The sequence below is a fragment of the Melospiza georgiana genome, chromosome 9 (genome assembly GCF_028018845.1).
Source record: "Melospiza georgiana isolate bMelGeo1 chromosome 9, bMelGeo1.pri, whole genome shotgun sequence".
Classification (NCBI taxonomy): Eukaryota; Metazoa; Chordata; class Aves; order Passeriformes; family Passerellidae; genus Melospiza; species Melospiza georgiana.
Genome location: NC_080438.1, coordinates 21547436 through 21570002, shown reverse-complemented (window position 1 = coordinate 21570002; position 22567 = coordinate 21547436). Strand labels below are relative to the sequence as shown.

At 43.4% G+C, this 22567-nt stretch overlaps 1 protein-coding gene across 5 annotated transcripts in view; it reads right to left on the bottom strand.

Moving 5' to 3' along the window:
• Window positions 1-22567, bottom strand: part of ST3GAL3 (ST3 beta-galactoside alpha-2,3-sialyltransferase 3) — a 169386-nt gene that overhangs the window by 20145 nt on the left and 126674 nt on the right. For all 5 annotated transcript variants that reach the window (XM_058030422.1, XM_058030421.1, XM_058030424.1 and 2 more), the window contains 2 exons: window positions 20013-20199; window positions 1488-1634 (listed from right to left, as the gene is read on the bottom strand). In XM_058030422.1, the coding sequence (XP_057886405.1) occupies window positions 1488-1634; window positions 20013-20199 (334 nt within the window). The remainder of the gene's footprint in view (window positions 1-1487; window positions 1635-20012; window positions 20200-22567) is intronic.

The following is a 22567-nucleotide window of genomic DNA, read 5'->3' as shown; positions in this document are numbered from 1 at the left end:
ACAGGCACCTGCAGAGCTCCTGCTGTCCCACCTGGAGGAACAAACTGCAATTCACACAGTCTAGGGGTCACAGGCAAACACTGCTTGCCTTAAAGAACCATAAACTATTCCTAAATGCTCAAATAGACTTTCGTGAAGTGAAACATCAGGTTTCAATTAAGATGCCTTCATTTCCCAATCTGATGTGTGTTAAACAACCTATCAAAACCTCATAAACTTCAGTTCACAGCATTCTCATTTCCGGATTCTCTCTTCTCCTTCCAGTTTAAGCAATAACTTGTGTATTAAAATAACGTGTTTAAAAAGAAAAATAAACGAGGGAAAAAATAAAGTAAGATGATTTTTGTCCTTTATTGGGACACCACTCCTGATTTTCTGGAAGACACATCAAGACCACATTGTTCTAAGGGTAAGTTCTGGAGAATGCAGAGAGATGAAGTAACTTAATTCCTAGCTGACTGGAATATTTGCAATAAGATACCTTCAGTGCACAGAACAAAAATCCAGAGTTCCCAGAATCGCATGACAGCTTCTGTACACAGCAGTGCATTTTTCAAAAGCACCATTCCATGTGGCTGAATCTGTCTGCATATCTTGCATTTTGCATTTCGAGAAGGAAATGTCTTATCTTGAGGCATCCACCCATCTGACTTGCACAAAACAAAAGTCTCTAATATTCCAGAAGTCTACATGATATAATTATTTTAGCATGGCAAATGAGGCACTATTCTGTCCAAATCCCTGCTGTGACACAGCAAATCTCCTGCCTGATAGCAGTGGGAGGACAATGCCAGGGGCAGACCAAGCAGACCTTGTCCAGCAAAAGTGCTTCTCTCTGGGTTTGTCAGCTGTGCCAATGTGCCCAAAAATGTCACGTGTGGTCTCTATCAACAGCTATATCACATGTGTACATGAGCAATTTACCCACCCAAGTAATACTTACTCTAATGGTTGATATATTACGTAGAGCAAATATAAATAGGTTCTGAGGACAGTGTTGCAATGTGAGATAATCCAGAAAACCCAAGTCACCACCTACTCCAACACTAACACTCCAAAAAGCCGCTCTGTCGGTGAGAGGTACAAGAATGAGCATTAAGGAATTTTGTTAATAAATATGAGCCAAAACTGTGGTTTGCATTGTTTTCTTTTGAGAGCTTTTGCATATAAAACTTGTTGGGATAAGACCAGAATTTCTTACCAAAGGCCTCATAAAGCAAACTTTTACCCTCTTCTACTATCAGCCTGGGATGCAACTTCACAGTGGCTTTCAAGGCACTGCTAAAGTGTTGATGATCCCCCCAGAATCCTTGGATCAGGAAGGGTTTGAAGGAGTCTGAGAGCTGTGACTGCACCAGAACCAAAGTCTCTCTCTTTCAATGTCCAACAGTAGAGGCCCAAAGGAAAAATAAGAACAGTGTAAGCCTCCTGTGCTGCCTGGTCTCACATCCTTCTGTGAGGTTTGGCTCCCTTTGCTCTGTACCTACCCCTCTGCCCATGAGGCCGTTGTTGAAGGGCAGTCCAATGAAGCTGAACGCTGCCTCCTGGATGAAGTAGGGGTTCAGGATACGGATCTCGTGGGGCTCCCTTGGCACACGGGTTGCCACTGACTTCCAAAAGCCATCAGAGGCACTCTGATAACAAAAACAGAAAACAGAAACAAAAAGGAAAAAGATAAAACAACAAACAACAGAATTATATACAAAATATAGCAGATTTCTGTTATTTTATTTTAAAAATATATTATAATGCACTTCTGTAGCAGTTCCCACTGTCTCTGCTCACTGCCACAGGGCAGTAGTATGACATTGTAGGGAATGTGTGTCTCATGGAGAGGTGGAAGCAGCATGGACTGATGCAGTTGAGTCAGTCTGGATAGTAACTGTGAGGGAGACAGACAGGCCAGGTCTTCCCACTTTATCCTACATTTGTCCTCCCCTGTTAGGTTTTATGTGAATTAAGCTGTAAACTCCTACAGATATCATTGTGTTTTGTGAACAGTCATGAATGTTCACAGTACAAGGGAAGAGAAAACTAAGTATGTCTATTATTTTTACCCAATTCAAGTTTTCACCCTGCACACACGGAAGAACAGTGGCCTTGATGTGTGCTGCACTCCTAGACAGCCTGGCCTGAGGAGGGGCTGGTGTCACTCTGCCACATGGCTTCCCATCCTTGCTCATTGATGGCTTTGCATCATTGCTTGCCATCACTGACACCTTTCCAGGTGTCAGCAGGCACAGCACAGAGTGCCCCCAAAATAACCAGAGGCTCTGTGCTCACAGGACTTAGGGAGCAATCGTGCTCCATTGTTTCACTTCTGTTTGGATGAATTCAAAGCAAGGCATAGGGAGGATGGAAGGAATATTAATCTGCTGACCAGCTTCTTGGGCAGGATAATCTGATTGAACACCTCCTTGAAGCATTGAGCCATCTTCCCTGAGATCTCCATGACAAGAAACAGAAACTACACTACATAAAAAGGACACACTCTGGAATTCATTATACACATCAATTTTGGGTTGCTTGCAGCTTAGCAGTGACTTTACAGCTGCTCTCAAGGCACTGATGAAAATGTTGATTATCCACTGCAAAATCCTCAGGAGCTTCCTCTGCCCAGTAGTGATCACCCCTGTAATTACAGACTGGAATTCTGCCTCAGCCAATGCCTGCTGCATTTCACACACTCCCTGTCCTTGCTCGGCTCCTGTGAACTCTCACACCACATGTTGCTAAACACCTTACAGAGTGTTTTTTATGGAACAATCCCATGGATATCTTTAGCTGCTGAATTTCATACCCTGAAACTGAAACTTTGGCAGATGGCTCGTGCTACAAAAGGCATTTACAGAGCAAACCTGAGGAGGGTGCACACTGTCACCCAAACCAACATTCCAGGAAAGCAAAATCCCATTGCTATCAGTTCCCCCTCAAAACTGCCCAAACACAATACATTTTGACAACCAGGGCAAGCATCCCATGGGTTTAAGTTCACATTTCATCAATGGCCAAGTGCCCTTGGGACCCTAAATGGAAAAAAATTCTCAGTTATTACTCACATTCTTTCATCATAGTAGAATTAGAAAGAATGCTTGGTGTCAAAGTAGTCTAACACTTTCCATTATAATAAGACACTTTCAGCCACTGAGTGATCCCAGCATTTAAAAAAAAACAGAAAAAAAACTTTACATATATTAATAAAGTATAACATCCATTTGACCAAGGGATTTGAGGGATTTGGTATGCCAGCTGGGTTTTGCCTCCTTGTGAAAATTCATTAAAAATTGGATAAATATTAAACCTTTGGAATTTCCTAAGGGCACACATAAAGTAGAGGTCTTTCAGTTCCAGGAAAGGAGGGGGAAAAATAAAAGGGGTCACAGACTCCACTTGCATTAAGCATGCTCCAGGTCTCACAAAAATGAAGATGATAAACAAAAATTGTGAACAGTACTCATTCAGTGAAACCATCTTATCAGGGGTTTAAGCAGGCACTCCCTGGAAAAATAGCGTGTCACCTTGAAACTAAAATAAATTTATAAGTTCAATTACGATTTCACATACTCCTCTAAATATGGCATTGCCCAAATTTCGTGAACAACTCAAGCCAAAGGTCTGCAAGCTATTTAAAGTGGACAGAAGATGCCTTTTGTTTGGACATACACTCCGTAGGGGACTCTACATAAGTTCTTGGATTTAAGTAGGTTTTATATGGATTTTACATTACACATAAAACATTAAATAGAAAAGAAAAAAAAGAAAAGTTATAACATTGAGAGTTTTATTCCTTGCTGCTGTGGGAGCTGAAATAACCAGACATAGCACTGCTGTCCATCTTCCCAGTGCTGTGTGAACCACAAGGACCACACCTGGGCTCCTCTCAGCTAGTTCAATGCCAGTGCAAAATAAATGGGGGTGCCTATCCCTAGCTGGAAATACAACCAGTCTGCTTTACTCCCTTCTATTTAGCTGTTTCTCCTGTTGTTCTTCATGACTATTTCCCTAAGCATTTCCTTCAGCTATCACGCTGCTCTGAAATTGCTCTGGCTTCTCCCTCCTGTCTCATTTCTGTTTGGACTGTGTTCTTCCCTGTAACTTCACTGGGCAGTTCCCCTGAGATTAGTTTGGAGGGACACCTGGGGGGGTCTTTCATTTTGGTGCATTTCCCCACTGTAATTTCTAAAACAATTACAGGGAGGAACACGGAGTCACAACAGGCAGCTCTCACTTCCACCTATAGAGCAGGCAAAGCCCCGCGCAGCGCTAAAGAACCAAAACTGCTTTCCTGGCTTATAATGAGTGACACCCCAGCCTTGTGAGCTCTGCAGTGCCATGGCCCTGAGCTCCCTTCCCAGCACTGTGGTTTTGCTGTGCAGCGTGTCCCGGGCAGGCTGCAGAGCGCAGCCCAGCCTTGTGAGCCCCAGGCTGCTCCGGACACGGCCCCAGCAGCGCAGCCCTGCCGAGGCTCTGTGCGATGCATGGTCAGCCTGATTGCACCCAGATGTTCACAGAGGTTTCCAAAGCAATCCCTTCCCGTCGGGGAACGCTGTCCCTTCATCTGGCTGGGAGGAGAGCCGAGGAGCAGCAGGCATTAGGAGGGAGGGCACGCTTTTCCTGCCAGATTCGGCAGCTCAGACTCGCAGCTGGAGGCTGGGGGCATCCTCTGTTGTCTGCTGCAGTGGCTAAACATGCAGTGCTTAAGGGTGGGCTTGTCACAATGAAATAACTCCTGTCCTGATCAGCACAATGATAAACAGTCAGAAAATGAGTCTGAAAACTGCTTAGGCAATGTTCCTGCAGCGCCTCATCACCTCCTGGTGCCGAGGTGGAAACCAGAAGGTCCAGGCTGGAAATTGTGCATCCTTGTGTTAAGCTTCCACTGTTATTACTTGGTATTACTGTGCACCGGGAGTCCCAGGCACAGATCAGTGCCAAAGGCTGCCAAAAGAAGCTGACACAACACAAGCATAAAGAAACAAGCATCATAAACAGGCAGATAGGAGAACATGACTGAAGAACATGTCTGTGAGGGCCATGGCATTTTTAAGCAATCTTGGAATGTTTTCCAAATTGTATCATTGCAAAGAACATCACTAAAGGCTTTAGAGGAAAGTATTTTAAAAGTGCAAAAGAATTTAGATAGGCCAGGACTTTCAAGTCAGTCTCTTGTACAATGAGAGGCAGAAAGAGACACCACCTCTATAGACACCACTCCAGGAATAAACTGGTACAGTCATAACAGACCAAAGATAGGAGATTAGGAAGAAGGGATAAAAAGTGGCAGGGCTCACCAAATAGCTCCAGGGACAAGACAATCCAGCTGCAATCCCTCATTCTGTCCATTTGCAGAATACTGAAGGCTAATAGGCACAGCCAGTTGTAAACTATTTTTTGTCTCCATTCAGTTTTCCATCTCCTGTTCTCAGATTTACCAAGGCAGATCACAACACTCTCTAAAATAAGATACGGAAACTCAGAGCCTTAGCCAAAAAGCACCTCAGTGGAAAATACAAACCACTAGAAGCAGGCTGAGTCTCCCACAATAACAACACTTCTACATACTGCACAAAAGAGAGGTAATGCCATTGCATCCACATGATACAGATGCTGCCTCTGTGACTGGATTTATGAGCACAATAGCTCATTGATGATTCCAACTCCGATGGAAAAGGGGACAGGAGGATTGCAAAGGTCACCTACATGCAACATGAAGTCTGGGTATGCAATACTTGCTGCAGAGCAACCAAACGAAGAGACTGGAGAGGGAGTCTGTGGTAAACAGAGATTACTGCTCTTTTGAACTCTGCTAAGACCAGAAATGGAGAGGAAGAAGGACATGAGGCAAAAAAAATGTCAAGAGATGATGCACCAGTCACAAGACCTCAGGGTGCCTGTGAGCACATTGTTAATTGGAATCTCTGCCCCCACTGAGGCTGGAATGTGGTTTATTCTCTACCAGTCATCCACAAGCTCTCACTGTCCCACAAACAAGGTACAGCAAAACCACTGCAATCCATCTGCAGAGGCTTTTGAAAGGTTTCTGCTCAGGCATGACTGGATTAGATGTGGAAGGTGTGTTTCCACTAGAAAATAACCATCTTATCAGCCAGTGCTGCATTTCTCAGCAGTCAAGTAGACACAGAGGCCTAGAAAATGCTCTTCTGCAAGTGGTAATATAAATGAAGTTGCATCATTTGCACTGATTATCAAAGCAACAAGGAATTTTTAGCAACAAGAACAGAGGTGCTGAGAGCCTGCAGTCTGGGTTAATGGTCAATTGCCAGACCCACTAACCCACACTTCAAGCATATTTACCCAACTTTCTCAAAGCTATGGAGAACCCCTCACCATCCTCTGCACATGGCTCTGACGGCCAGCATTCATTCTGAATGAACCTATCTTCAGTTTCTAGAGCCTAGAAATGCTCTAGAGACCAGTTCCACTCTTATCTGCCCCACTGAAAAGCTCTTACTCTGCCTGAAGTAGGAGCTTTGCTCAAGCCTCTCCCTCATCTTCTCTTGGTTCTGCTGTCAAAAGAGATGTAGCTCTTGGACTACCCAACAACATGATACTTCTAATTTTTTACCAGTTTTGTTTCTTCTCCCAAGGCAGCCTCCCCCTGACCAAGTCTAAAATCAACTGGCTGTAATTCACCAGGTCATTCCCCTGTCAGTATGCTCCATCTGCCAACTGCCTCACAGCACCTAAAAGAACTCCTGGCAGGTTATAAAGGCCACAAATTTAGTTTTTAATAATGTTGTTACTAATGGAGACAAAAGCACCTCAAAACATGGCACTACTAGAGCTTTTTTTCCTCTTTGTAAAGCAACAGTATTTTCTTTGTTGATAGAGCTGAGCTAATAGCTCACTACATTGGCTAGAGATAAGTTCCTTTAAGCTGGATAACCAAGTCAAAAACCACAAGAGAAAGGAAACTTATTCCAAGCAGCAGCTGCAAACTTTAAACACTGTGCCAGACATGTAACTTACACAGCACCCTGGCTGCACATGAAACTGGAAGCTGTCCCGTGCACAGATTCTGGCTCAGAAAGCAGCAACTCCAGTGGTGACAAAATCCACCTGGGACATGAGGGTGGCACTGCTGTGTCACACACCAGCTTGCTGTAACTCAGCAATGCTCTCATTCCCATGGATGTCAGGAAGTTCCTGCCCTGTTTACCTGAAAACATATATCGTGAATAAGGAGACAAGCATATTCAAACAGGCCTACTGAATTTCCAGCTCCATCTGACCTACATAACTTAGTGCCACAGCTAACCCAAATACAGACACGTGGGCCTCCTGTGTGGCTGCTCTAATACCAGCTGCTGTCTTCTGATTCACAGGATTAAACAGCACAAGGCCAAGACCGGCTCTAAGGAGTCAGGAGAGCAAAGCTATTTTTATGACATGTTGTAAATGAAAAGGAATTCCTCTTAAAAAAAAGTATTCTCATGGTTTTATCCACGTAACTGAGAGCAAAACGTGGTTCACAGTTGTAAGATAACAAAATGCCACCAAAAAAGAGATTGTCCTGTGAAGAAAATGGAACTCAGAACATGTCAGAGGAGCTGCAGAAAAACTGAAGATTTTTCTGATGAATGCTGTTTCAGAAGTTGAAGCATAAGAGATGGCTCACATATGGCATGTCAGTAGATGTGTCTTCTCTGTACAAACAGGGTGATGGATAGACTGTCCCACAGACTTCTTTGTTCAAAATGCAACCTGGATTTTGAGCCAAAATTTGAAGAAATATTCCTGTTCTGAGATGTCTTAGGAAACATGCAAGTTTTTAGTGAAAGGAATGGATTTAGATAACTTAAGTTTGCTTTGTGGTTTTTTTGTCTGTGAATAATTATCCTTCAATGAAAAAATATCTAAAGTGGTAGAGTTTCAGAAAAATCCTGAGGAAGAATAGGCCCTAAATCATCATTACATACATTATCTAGGGTGTTTTATTCCATAACGGACCACCTCCTTTACTTTGTTACTATTTTTATGACATAGTTTATTAAATGTCATACTCATATAACATTTAAAAGGATACCAGGGCTGAAAGGGTCAGATCCATGTGTTAGTAATTGCTGAAGTAGGATTGTCTTGCAATTTCAGCTCAGGATTGCTGTTGAGAACACTGACTTTTCAATCTTTCCACAAGATTTTTCTTATATCACCATGTATCTAAGGGTTTTACAAACCATGCTTTCACATTTAGAGCATCTCTGCAATACTTAATGTGTTTAACATCTCCTCAAGAGGAACCCTCAGTGTCTGTAACCAGGAGACCAATCTTCCTCCTCTCATTTCCTCTCTGCTATCCACGTGTTCTGCAGCTCCTACAACTGCTCATACAAGGCTGAATGCCTTACATTACAGAAATTAGTCCAAATCTCAGTCTTCCCCCTCTCCACTAGATAGACAGCTGTGCTCCAAGCAAGCCAGGATATAATTAAGCAATTAAGGATAACATCTGCACAGGAGAACTGAATTAACATTGAAAATGCAATGTTGTTTTTGCTTTTTTAAACTTCTGGCAGCTTGATTTATGTAATCATACAGCACTTTAAAAAGTCTTAAAGTGCCAGTGTTCTAGGAATTTCCTGCCAGTTATAAACCCTTCCTTTCTCTGCTGTCCTCATCACTCCTGCTCTTGCCATGTCCCAGAGCAGGCCATTGCTCCTTCCCATTGCCTAGATGGCAGGGAGGAGGAAAAGGGGTTCCTGAGAGCCCAGGAGATGTTCCCTGCTCCCTGGTCTGCTGCCTTTGCCCCAGACTTTTTGTGGGGAAGTGACTGATGAGAAAATCTTACTTGGTTATTACATTCCTGCAGATATTTTATCCCAGGTAACTGTGGGAGGACACCTGACAGGCAGGACAGGGGACCCACAGCAGGACTGAGAGCATCTAACACCCCCATGGAACATCAGACTGAGCCCTGGGATTTCACAGAACAGCAGCAGCCACACCAGGCTGGGGAACTGGACCACCTCTGCAAAATAGGGTGGGAAGGTTTTTTTAAATATTTTTTTGATTTTTTAACATTTTTTTTAATTGTACATTTTCAGTAGCCTCATCTTGAGACAGCTGAGTAATTTCAGCCAGAATTTCCAGCTGTGCCAAACATGTGGCACGGAAAAGATCAGCTCAAAGATGCCAGTGTAAAAATGATAAAAATGATAAAGCATTTTCCCCATCACTTAGAAAATATGAGGTGATCCCAACTACAAGCCCAGCTACCTGCTCCACTTACAACCATATGCCTGCTCAGAAGAAAAAAATTGAAAAAAATTTTTAAAAAGCTGTCTTTGCAGGCTTGGGTGACAAAGCACAAGGGCATCCCAGGACATCCATCAGCAAGGTCTTTTTTGGGGAGCTGAACTGGTTCACGAGTTTGAATACAAACAGCAACTCATTAAACAACATATATTTAGACTAAATTCTTGGCACATTACAACAAAAAAAAAAGCTAAAGGATCACCACAGGAAGAATTATGGCCTAAAAGCCCTCATTGCTTTCTGAAGTTATCTCAAAGTGAGACTCCAGGGAAATTTTTACATTGTTTTTACAGCAAGAGTACACAGAAAATCTGTCTTCTCCTATTTTGGCATCTTTGCTGAAATGAGAAGCCAAATCATTTGTATACTCACTGAGTGTTCATATAGAACATATACAAATTATTCAGTGTCCTCTAAGAGGAGAAGGCAGAAAGGTCAAAATAACAAGAAACTGGGAAGATGCCAGGAAGCTCCTGCCCTACTTTGTTTTCTAGACTTGCATTAATAATTAGTGTTTTACAGAAGAAGAGTTTTTAAGTAAGATTATTTAATATTCTTAAAAGATTAGAATTTAAATAAACCATAATCCAAAAAGAACATTTACAGTTAAAGAGTTTTTTTTTTCCAAATTGCAGAAGTGCTGATGGCTTGGGCCAGGATCTGTATTTTCTGACCCTGTCAGTTGTGGACAAAGTTCATATAATCAAAAATGGTCAGAATACAAGAGATGGTCAAGATGCGAGGAACTTCCAAGTAGACCTACCAAGCTCTTGTGCACCCAACAATTTGGCCATTTTCCTCCAATTTTATGCCTCTGACTAAATAAACAAATAAAAATTAAGACACTGAGAGTTTTACAATCCTGTCTTAATTAAGAAGAGAAGAAACACCCTCAGACAAATGGCATAAAATCACAACTGCAAGAATAGAAATACTACCAAAAAAAAAAAGTCAGGTCTTTCCTGAATCCCTCTTGCTTACTGCCTTCACGTGGCTTGGTCTATTTTCACTTCTGCTGTCAGGACAAGTGTTGGCATTAAATAGCTGTGAGTGCTGAGGCAGGGGTGCTGCTCTGAGGAGGGGAAGGAGGTCAGGGATTCACACACAGGAGCATCCTGCTCTGCTGCAGAAAGAACTGCCATTCCCCTTGGGTAGAACCAGAAGCACCACACACAGCTGGAGCACAGGGGGAGAGATAAATTTAGGAAGATAAAAGCACACGGGGAGTTTAGCTACCTCTGTTTATTATAGCAGACTGAAGATAAAGGTCAACCCCCTGTCCTGGAGCCCTCGGTGCTTCGAGGCAGAGAAAATGTTACAAATTGCTCAGACAGCTCTAACTATGCAAGTAATCCATGGAGCCTGCCAAGGAACACATGTGTTTCAGGCATAAATCGTCCAATCTATTCCTTTCTGAATTAACATCTGTCATCATGACACCATTCAAAATGACTGAAGACTGGATCATATTAACAACCACACATCTTGGATAAATATTTATCGTTCAGACTTTCTCCCCCCTCCTCATTTTAAATAAAAAATGCAGATAGCAAAATTCCTGGAGCTGTGAAAGGGGAGTCTCTTTTTGGCCACTGACAGAAAGCATGTGATTTTATTTACAAAATCAAATCAGTGTTTTCCCCCTCCTCTGTGAGCCTTCATACCCCACACTGGTGAACTTACAGCATCCTGTGGTGTTGCAAGGCTCTCCAAAGAGCTCTTCTGGGGGATTCTGTTATGCTGGAGACTGCTCACCTCAGAGACTCCACAAAGCCTTCTCCCTCTGGATGCAGAAACAGATCTGGCTAATTGTGCCCCAAGAAGAGAAAAATTTGCTGTGACCTTTGCAGACAACTGGATAAAGCAAATAACTTACTTCCATGACAAGCTGTCAGGTGTATTACTGGCTTGCTACCCTGCTCCCCTTAGTCAACAAATGGGTCATAGAAAGTGAGGACAGGGGGTCCCAGAGTCACAGAACAGGAGGGTGGGAAGGCAACACGAGTGCAGCCCTGTTCTTTGTACTCCCAGCACACAGAATTTTCCCAGATACTGGATTAAGTCTGCATTACAGCAAAAAGATGTCAGCAGTCAGTGCTCTCTTCTGCAAGTATGTCACCTGACAATAGTAGGGACAGATTTCTAGGAAATTACGTGTGTTAAGACTGATTTTATCTAGTTGAGCTTCTAGCCACCACATTCTGCTATTTCTTCTCAGCATGGCTTGAGAGGCTGAGAGAAACCCTGCTGAAATCCTTGTGGATATTCTGCATAGCAGGGAGCAGTGCTCCTCCATCAGCAACTTCTCCTTCCAGTCCTTCACTCTCACACTGTTTGAGTGGAACTTGACCAAGATATCCAGCCTTGATTTCAAGAAATCAAGAGCAAATTCATCAAGCCTGTAGGGCAGCTGTAGCAAAAATACTCATACTGATATAAATGTGCTGCCTTTTTTGGTCGTTTGCCTAGCTGCAGGTACGCTTCTTCCTACAAAATTAAAAACTCTTGTGAGAAAAAATGTTCCCTCTAGGTAGAGAGAGAGACTACAAGTAAATCCCCCCAAAATCCCATGCATAAGCTAAATAAATTGAACTCCGTAACTAAATAAATTGAACTCAAATCTCTCAGCCTAAGGGAGGCTTTGCAGACTTCAAATGATTCCTGTAGTGAAGTGTTAACACAGAACATCTTCATTCTACCAGCACTTGCACGAATGGCCAATACCCTCTGGGTGACATCTCAGTTTCACTGCTGGCACTGTCCTGGCACTTCTCCCATGTGCCGGATTTGCTGCATGGAGGAACATCTGCTGCACATGTGGGCCAAGCAACACCCTCATGGGCTGCACTGGTGGTTGAACTACAGACACACACCCTGCTGCTGGAGAGGCCAGCTGGAGGTGAGGCCATGCAAGCATCCGAGAGCACTGGGGTGCAAAAGAGAGCACAACACAAATCCACAGGCAATCAGGCAGTTTTGTTAGCTCTGCTGTTAATGGAATTGTGTGTATTTCATTTAGATCACCATCAGATTTGGAATTTCTTTCTTTACATTGGCTCAGCTGTCCCAATCAAGGCAGGCAAGCTGAGTCTACAGGCACTGTGACCTTGAAATGCACCTACTGGGATTTGCATAAACTGGTGTCTGAATATTGCCAGAGCCTGCCAAACAGAGCGAGTGCAACATGAGCATCCTCCTGGTGCCTTTTCAAGACATCTGCACTTGCTCTTCAGCTGGCCCTCACACTGACTTTTCAAGATGTGGAAAAACTGCAACTCTAAATTGCCCATCTTTTTTGACTTTGGTTGAGAAGGAAGGAATGATCAAATATCTAATGAGAGAGCAGCAGCTGTCAGTTGTATGGCCACAGACATCAGAAGAGATTAGATGGTGACAATATTATGAAGAAATTGTCTCAGGCTAAATCAGGATGTGTAGGCAATCCCAGAAAGGATGTCTTACTAGGGCAATGATACAGTCTTTTCAGGGCTAAATCTTGTTTGGGTCTCTTCATTTAAGAATGATGTACAGGAATAGAAACTAAAGAAATAAAAATCTGACTGGAGCTCTCTGGTTTTCACGTTACAGCTGGGATTACTGAGCCAGAAATGAAGATGATGCTGTCTTGGCAGATGTGGGATAAAGGTTCCTTAAGGACTGCTGATGCCTAGCATGGCTAAATGCTTCTCCTCCATTAATAAAAGTATAGGGCAAGGATGACTTGTGTTAGGTAACAGCAAGCAAAGCAAGGAACAACAACAAAAAAAAAAGACAAAACCCATGCATAGTGTGGAAAAGACTAGAAGGGCAGACACACCAACAATTTGCATTTTAATTTTAAAGAAAAACTGTCTAAAAATTGAGTCATCAATGATGTCATTCCTACAAGTATAGACACTTTGCAAACTTTTGACACCTGGATTTTTTTAATCCAGGAAATAGTGTGGTCATGGCTATTTTTTAATTTCTTCATCTGCCCCATGAGCTTAAGTGAATGGTTACAGACTGTAGATATTAATGGCTACCCAATCCAGGTGGATAAGTTTCATTGTCCAGGACACATCCACCTGGCACCATTGAATGCCATGAAGGCACATTGCAAAGGCACCAGCCCCTGCCACCAGCTGATGCTTGGCAGGGCCCTCACAGCCACACTGTGCATGCCTGGCTAGGAGCAGCTCTCAGCTATGCAGTGACCTGCCTAATCTCATCACGCTGCTGCAGGCAGGTATGTATGAAGGGCAGGCTCCAGCCTGCACCTCCCATACCAACAACCTTCCCTTGGGAATCTGGCCAGGATGTCTCCCCCAAGGCCCACATTGCAAACTGGGCCCTCACCACAGTGCTACCTGAAAGCTGGTTAAAATCACAAAATACACAACTAAACTTTTCTCCTTTTCTTGGTCAACAGGGACAACGTTTTATATGGCACATCTCCATATTTTCCAGCCTCTCTTCTAACCATGACCAGAAGAAACTGGCTTACCTTCTCTCATAGGGCACCAGTGTTCATACTTCTCCTTAAATCTTCTGGAAATTGCTCTGATCTCCTAGGCCAGTCACAGAAAGGATTTTCTTTTTCATAAGCAAGTCCTCCATGGCTCTCTTGGGCCATTCCCACCAATGCCTCCAATGGTGAAACAGCTCCTGACCATGGCAGCACAGGCCCCCAGGCAGTATGGACTAGCCTTCTACAGAGCCAGAGAGATCAAAACCTTAAAACCCAAACAATGATGTCAAAACAATCTTACCAGAAAGGACACAAGGCAATGCCCACCGTGGCACATCTCTAAGCAGAGGGGCTGAAGCTGTGTTTCAGCATAGGATGAGGCACCACAAACCTGTTACCAAGCTCTGCATTCACAATGCATTAAGAAAACTTGCAGTGGGTTTACAGCTCCACCAAACCAGAATGCTGTCCCAAGACTCATCCCACATGTCTTTCTCACAATCCATGAAAAGACCCACTATACACAAGACATTTAAAGCAACAAGCCAACAAGCCCCTTGGAGGAGAAAATGGAATGAAAATATTTGCAATTCAAAAGCAAACTCTGGAGTGAATCTGCCAGTAGCAGTGGCCACTCAATTTGTCACCAAAGGCAATGGACAGCATTGGAAAAATCAGATTCTCCTTCCCTAATGCAGACCCAGAGAAACCACCTGCTCAAGTGCTGGGCTCAAGTTCCAAACAAGCTAAAAATACAGGCATGTGAATGAAGCTTTCCTTGGGATGGGAGAGCAACCACAGATTCACAGCCTCACTGCTTTCCTGAAGATGACAGGAGGAGCATGATGGCTCCTCAGGTTTGTTTCAGGATGTAAACCAGCCCACAGGTAAGGCTGTTTCATAATCTCAGGAATCCACAGTGAACTGCAGGGCTGTGACATTAACAGGCTGCCCCAGCAAACATGCAGCATGACAAGGCCATTAACTGATGGAGGAAGAGGAGCTCTAAACAAAAGCTCAGCAGACAGCACAAGTGCTGGCAGAGGTCTGGCCTTGGCTGCAGCACAGCAACACTCACTGATTGTGCAGAAAGGTATCATAGCACACATTCTACCACAACTAGGAGTGTGCTCTTGGGTTAATACAGTAATGTAGTTCCCCAATAAAAAGTTAAATAAAACCATCCACAAGGTCTCTGAAGCAGCAGCCACATGCTGTGACACAGGGGCAGGGGTCATTGTCATGCCCACTGCTGGAGGATGGTGGCTGCTGGGCACCACTGCTGTGTGCCAGTGGTCAGAGACATGTCCCTGCAAGGGACAGACAGCCCAGCCTGGCCTCACTCACAGGCAGGTGCTCACTTGCTCCTGCGACTTTCACTATCAAAGAGAACTTCTGGGTGCCACAGGCACTTTCTGCACAAGTGACTCCTCCTGGCAAAGGCTGCAGAGATTCCCACTGGAATCATCCACAGGCTCATTAACACATGAGCGGGAAGCTCGTGAGCTGCCAATTTCGAGAGGCACCTTTGCCCTCACTTGGCAGCTTCATTGCCATGTGCCAGATGTTCAGGGATGTGAGCAAGCCAGAGAGCTCCCTCTAATTGACTAATGACAGCCAAGAAACCACCCTGGAACTGGCCTCAGCACCAGGCTGAGATGGCTGCTTTGCATATCTGGAGCTTGTAAAGTCCTGTTTGTTTCAGGAAGCATCTACTCTCCATGCAGCAGAGAAACTTTCAGCTTTTGACCATTATTTTAAAAAGCAACATATGACCAAGCCTCTATCCCTCTGCAATTCCTCTGGTACTTTGTGTATTCAGAAAGAGTTTCTGTCACTGAAAGGCCCAGGCAGATGCAGGAGTACAAGCACTGGGAAGCATTGGAGTGGGTTAAAATCTAGGTAGATTATGTCTCTTGGCAAAAATAACAGTCCAGGAGAAAGTTTAACTGTTCTGAGTGACTGTCCATGAGTAATCCCCCTCTGGTGATGCAGTGGCAGCAGTTGTTTCATCAGCAAAGGGGTGCCTGGAAGTGTCACAGGCTCTTACAGCAGTGATTCCAAGTCAGCACACCCAGACCAGCCACCACAGAGGCACGAACAGCTTACATCTGTGACCCTTCTGCAACAGCCATGAGTTCATGGAACTGCAGGCTCTGGGACTCCAGCCCACTTCCTTTCCACTTGGACACTGACTAATTAGGTCAGCATGGTGCAATACTCCCCTCTGCTAACCATGCCACCTTTCTCCATCCCATACTACTTCTAGCTGCAACCAGTGCTATGATTTTCTCTTTTAGTTATTCCAATGCTTAGCAAATGACTGAAATCAGGTTACCAGTGTTTTAGTCACTTGGATTCACTCACCCTTCCCCTTCTTAAAGGCAGGACTAACTTCTCTGCTGATACATTATGCTCTATCTTCCTACAAGACTTCAATCTGGAGTGCCAGTGTAGCCAGAACTCTGTGAGGGAGACTATGTTTGTTTTGCTGTTGACAGTGAACATTAAGCCAAACCTGTCCTTTCTACATTAATGTTTTCTCTCAAGCTAATGCTTTCTCTCAAGTTTTTACTTGCTTCCAGATTTTTCTGGTTTAGTGTGAAATAAAGAGTAGTTGAGCTTTTACATTTCCTTATGTCCAAATTCCACTGCTCCTCCTTCTGGATACAGTGTCTCCAGGGCACTAAGGCACCAAACAAATATCAGGGAGGCTGTTGCACCAGACTGTATGTAACACATAAAATCCCCTGCCTCACTATTCTGCTAATGCTTCTGCATCACATTAATTCTTTTTCCTTAAAACATCTCCTGAAAATCCTCCTCTCTACACAGCACTTATCCCTTTCTCAGTATGCAAGTGCTGCCAAAAGACCAACACAACACAGAGCAAATCCCTCTCAGCTGCAGGGAGAATAAGCTGATCTGACCACTGACCCAGCAATAAATAGCCACTCGCCTTTCATTTACTCTTTCTCCACTCAGCTCCCTTTGATTTCACTTACTCAAGAGAGGACTAAGCAAGGATCCCAGTACCTGGTCAAGCAAGTCCAAGCTGCTCCAGGTGCCTGAAGGAATTCAGAAGGTCTCATTACCCATCTGTGACTGTACCATGGACAGATGCAGTTGCCACCAACAGTCACAGACAAAGGAAACATCAGAGGACAGAGATCAGCCCATTTTTTTGAGGAATGCATCAACTTCCACAGCAGTTCTGTTCTTTAGCAAAATGCTTCCATTTTCCTTTTCTCCATCCTGAGGCCAGAGTCCTGACTGTAACCACTGGTTTGCAGTGTGTCTGCACGAAGTCTTGCAGATGCACATGTCAGATAAGGAATAAGCAGTAGTGGCATACAGAGCTCTCAGGTCATGCAAGTGCCTCTACATAAATCCAGGAAAGGAAGAAACTCCCCTTTCTCTGGAAAATCAGCTGAGAGAGAAACAAACTCTTGACACACAAGAGAGCATTTGTCATTTTGAACCTACCACACACTGATGAAAATACCAACACTCACTACCAGAACAAACAGACGCCTACGTGCTATTCCCATAGCACTGCTCATCCTCCGTTGGGACAGCACTTTCTGCATTGGTTTCCTCCTGAAAATGCAGCTGTGTGAGCCACCTGCCTGCAGCTAAAGCCAGTGACAGCAAGATCTCAGCCTCAAGTAGAGAGAAATCAGATGAGAGCACAAGACAGATGTTTTCCAGCCACCTGGGCTGCATCCTAAAGTACTTGATGAACTGGCTCAGCAGTCTCAAGAACTAGCATTGATTCCCTTTGGGGTATCAAAACCCAAAAAAAAGGTAGGAGATTGGAAAATGGACAGAAGTAGTGCCTAGACTTAATAAGGCAAAAAAGGGAAGAGAGTTGAATTATGATTTCAATTCCCAGAATAGCAGGATTAATTATTTGTAAGCACCTGAAAAAAACCAAAACAAAACAACAAAACAGACTGAGTAGCAGCCCAGGTGGATTTGTCATGAGAGAATTATTTTTTAAAAAATTCTTTATACAGACAAAAAAATTATCTCAGGGGAGAAGTAAGACACGAACTGGAATTCAGTAAAACTTCTGACAGATCACTTTTACAAACATGCCAAAAGCATTATTGATGATACAAGCGTAATACAAGTTCAGAAGTGGCCAAAAAACTAACCAGGAGGCTCAGTGGGCTCTCTCTAGGAATGGAAGGATGTTAATACTTTGGGGTCTGCCTAGGAACCAACATTGTTTAGTGTTTTCATTACCAACCTGGATGATGAAGTGAAAAGTATGTTTATTAAATTGCAGAGGACATGAATCTGGAAAGAATGGCACATATGCTGGGAAGCCTGCCAAAGGAACTTGGCAAACTGGAGGAGTGTTCTGGAAGGAAGGATCAGGAGGGACAAGTGCACAGTGCTGCTCTTTGGCATGAGGAGCCAACGGCACCAGCACAGGGTGTGGAGTGGGGGAAGTGGCTGCTCTCCAATTCTTCCTGAGACCTGGGGTCTGCAGGAACCCAACATTCACCTTCAGTTCCATGCCATTGTGGAAAAGGCCACAGAAGCAGTGGATGCATAAAGAATGAGAACTGTGAGGTTAATGAATTACCTGTTTGCTCCTCCTTTTTGCTGTAGTCTGTACATTTTTGGGCACTGCTCTTTAAGAAAAAGATGAATTAAATACAAACATTCAAAAGAGCAACAGGAATTAAGAGATCTGGAAAACATCACCCAAAAAAACTGAAAAAACCTCAGGGTGTTTATTCTGAAGAACTGAAGGGTAAGGAGCCAATCAGACGAACGCTGAATTAAAGCACAAAGCTGAAGCTCTTCCTGCTCTCTGCCAATATGGGCACTGATGCACACAGCTAAGAGAACTGCAATCAGTCTCCCCAGCCTAGCAGGTTTTAACAGACTATTTTCTGCACCTTTCCAAGAACAGGGGATACCACACAAGAATCTACTGATGATGACTTGACTGCAAGCATCAGGCAAAAATTAAATTTGTTTTGAAGCAAACCAACCCATCCTTTGAGCTTCAAGCCAAACACTAGGAGTCCCTGCAACTGCATTTGGGTTGCAGGGCACTGACACTACTGCCAGGGCTTTCCCTTTCCCTGAATGAGGAACAAGAGGCTGACATAAAGCAAAGAAAATTACTTTTGACTCAATTATTCATGTTACGAAAGCCCACTTGTGCTTGCCCAGAGGTTGACAGGTAACTTCATCTGTCTGGTAGCAAGAAAATAATTGCAAGTTGGTGCCAGTGTTAGACAAGAGCAAAGTATGAGCCCTTAAGGCCCTCTGTGTAACAACTGTATACAATGATATTCCCAGACTGTTTAGTTATGTATGTGGTGAGCTGCCAACCTCCTCTCTCTGTCTCTAAACACACAATATAATATGCCATGCCCTGAATGCTGATCCAGTTGTCTTCTTATTTGCTGAAAAGTCATTAAGCAACATTTGAAAACAGATACATATATGTATATATAAAAGATTTGTAAAACAAGAACTATACGCATTATTTATTTGGAATTTCCTGACAGACAAATTATCCACTGAATGAGAAGTCATTGATCATAACCTGATTCTGTTCTGGGTAGGTGAATTAAAGAGAGCAACCCTGACTATTAACAGGTCCATGGTGCCTCAGAAGGGCACTCATGCAAATAAGGGGGTAAAATTTTTACATGGGGAAGGCAGTGTATCCACCATTTCAGTGTTTTAAAATGAGACTTGATACTGCTCTGGATGATACTTTGACCAAACACAAATCATGAATCTCAGTAACTGAACAAAATATAATGGCTTGTGCAATTCAGGAAGTCACATTTAGTCTGATTGTAGCCTTTTCAACAAGTTGTGCTGCTGCTGTCTCCTCCTCCCCTCCTGTGATATCACATCCTTGTTCCCAAACTCCCATTTCTTCCCTTTCCCATTGCTCTCTTCCTTCCTCTGCTCTTAAATCCTAAGAGTCCATAAAATTCATGCAAAAGCTGGTCCTTTTAAATACTCTTTAAGGTAACTAAAAATTAATTTAATTGTTCATAGTACACACTAACAATCTTGAATACAAGCCTCATCTGTGAAGCAACAGAGTACAAAGATGTCTTTGTAAAACATACTTAATTAAAGCTAAAGTCCTTGTAGGTAAAGAAAGTCTTCACTTAAATGCAGCAGGACACAGAATGGAACTCTCCTTAGACCAAAATGTGGCAGATATGATGGTGACACAATGTCTCCCCATCATTATTAATTAGGTGACCTTCACAGTGTCAGCTGACAGCGTTCTTACCACTTTCTCCTTGTAAACAATGTATTTCAGCCACTTGAAATCCTGCCATTTGAATCCTGCCAGGACAAACAGGGAATCCTTCTCATACTGCTCCATTTTCTGGATTGCACCTTCGGGATATGTGATCCGGAGTGTTGTCTTGCCACCCACATCCTTTTCAAAGCCCTTCACTGGAGCCGAGTTCAGCCTGCAGGGCAACCAGAGAGGAGACACTGTCACAGATTCCCACTCAGACTCCCACTTGCACTCCTGTGTGTTGGTGACACAGCAATCACTGCTGGGCAGGAGCTCCCTGTAGCAGCTGCTACAGCAGCAAATCTTAATTCTTGCAGTTCTTCATCACAAACACTTACGGAGGTTTGTACCAAGCGACGACAGCTTAATTAGAAGTTACATAAATTCTATCATTGAATATAATGCAAACCATTTCTGCATATCAACTCCTGTGATCTAAATAGGGTTGGAGGCTTTGGAAAAGGAAAGTGAAGAATATTGTTGTTGCACATTTAGAGTAACAAACTAAGCATTAATATTTTAACGGCCCATTGCTCCTTTGATGTGTTAGTTGGGTTCTGCAAGGCTGTGCTGAAAGAGATGATGAAGCTCCTCATCAGTTTAAACAAACTGAAACTGGTCTCATTTTCCAACCTGCAGGGAGGCTGCACAGGGAAATAAGCCACTAATAATTCTCAAAAAAAATCCCATAGGATCAATCTGCACCTCTTTAATTCCCCAAACTGGTCCATCAGGAGGGTGAGCTGCCTTGCAATGCCAGCACAAACGAAGAGGCTGGGCTGGGACAAGGCTCAGCACCACTGCAGTCTCGGGGGCTCCAAGGAGTTTCTGCAGTGGAAGTGCATCCCACTCTGAAAACACTCAAGCAGTCACACAGCTTTGCTCTTTGCTCTGATTTCTAAGGAGATGCTATGTATTTAGCTGTGCTTTTGTTAAAACATTTCTCAGGAACAAAGTTTTTTTGCTTGAAAAAGCAAACTGCTTTGACATGAACAGCCATGATGACTTTCATGACATTAAAGTTTTCAGAATTTCTATTCAAAACTAAAAACCCAAAGCTGAGGAAATTTCATGTAACTTGGAATACAAATCTTGCTGACATCAAACAGCAGCTTCTGATGGCACAGGATTGCCTGCTTGAATTATTGCAGCATTCCTGAACTTGGTGTTGTTCCATATACTGCAAATTTTGCCATGTAGGAATGTTGGATTTGTCTTTTTTAACCTGGGTAAGCATTTTACATCAAAAAACTTTTAGTAGAATAAAAATCTCTATACAATCTGAAAATCATATGCAAAATCTAGAGAAATACATTCTTAAGCATTTTTAGCAAAAATACTTATTTTATCATCAGGAATAAAATATTAAAGGCAAAGCAATTTAAGAATCAGCACCACCACAATGAATACAGCAGATGAAGTCTTTTCCCATGGTTTATAAACTCTTTGTTGCCTGACTTTGAGGAACTAGACCTGAGTACAATGCTCCCAGCCAGCCTGATCCCTTGCTCTTTCCTCTGTTGCTGATGGCACATTCACACACCACTCACTTCTTCTGTGGGGAGTATTTAAACTTTAAGGTGCTGTGTCTCTTTGGGGCAGATGACCTTATACAGAGCAAAAGCATGCAGCTCTAAAGGTAACAGAGTACTACCAATATTCTGCAAAGAAAGCAAGTTTTACATATTTTCATCTGTTTTCTTTAGGGTGAGGAGGTGTCTGCAGTTGTTTCAAATGTCACTGTGCCACTCTTTGGCGGGGTTTTTCCCATACCCAGCTGCTGGGTTCACTGTTTTGCTGCTTACTTTGCTAATACTCTCAAAACTTGGGAGCCCTACTTAGTATCTAGACAGGAAATAACCCAAACCATTTCCCCCAAGGGAAATGAACTCAGGTGTCCAGCAAAGGGCCAGAGAGTGAGCTGCTGATGGAGCCACAGTGACAGAGCCAGCACCACCAAGGCCCAGGGCAGTGAGGGCAATGGAGCAGGGAGAGTTCAGACAGCTACAGCACCCAGAGGTGCAGACTCCACAGCCCAAAGCCCCTCCCAGGCACGATGCACTGTGCTTATAAACACAGCTGAATCTTGGAAAACCTCAGGTAGGATCTCAGGCCTCCTTGTACTGCCCATGGACAGGCAGTATTCTCCACAAGAAGTTCCAGAGGGTTTTTCTCTCTATGTTCACTGATTACGTATGGAGGCATAACTCCTAACCCTGCCACCATGAAGATCCTTTCAGACACCACTCAAGTATCACCATCAGGTGAATCCCTACCTGGTTCTAATCAGGAATTTCTGATACACACTTATTTTTGCCCAGTCTGCAATCTATTCTAAGGAGGCATTTCAGAGCACTGATGACTGACTGCTGCAATAAGTCCTGCCAGGTAAGTGGTGTGACAGCTGGGAATAACATCTGCACTGAAATCTGATAAAGTCTAGCTAAAGAAAAACAGTAACTCACTCCAAGCTCCTTTAGAACTGACAAAGCTGAATTGGACTATTTTCACTGCAAAGAACAAAATTTTTTGCTGCAATT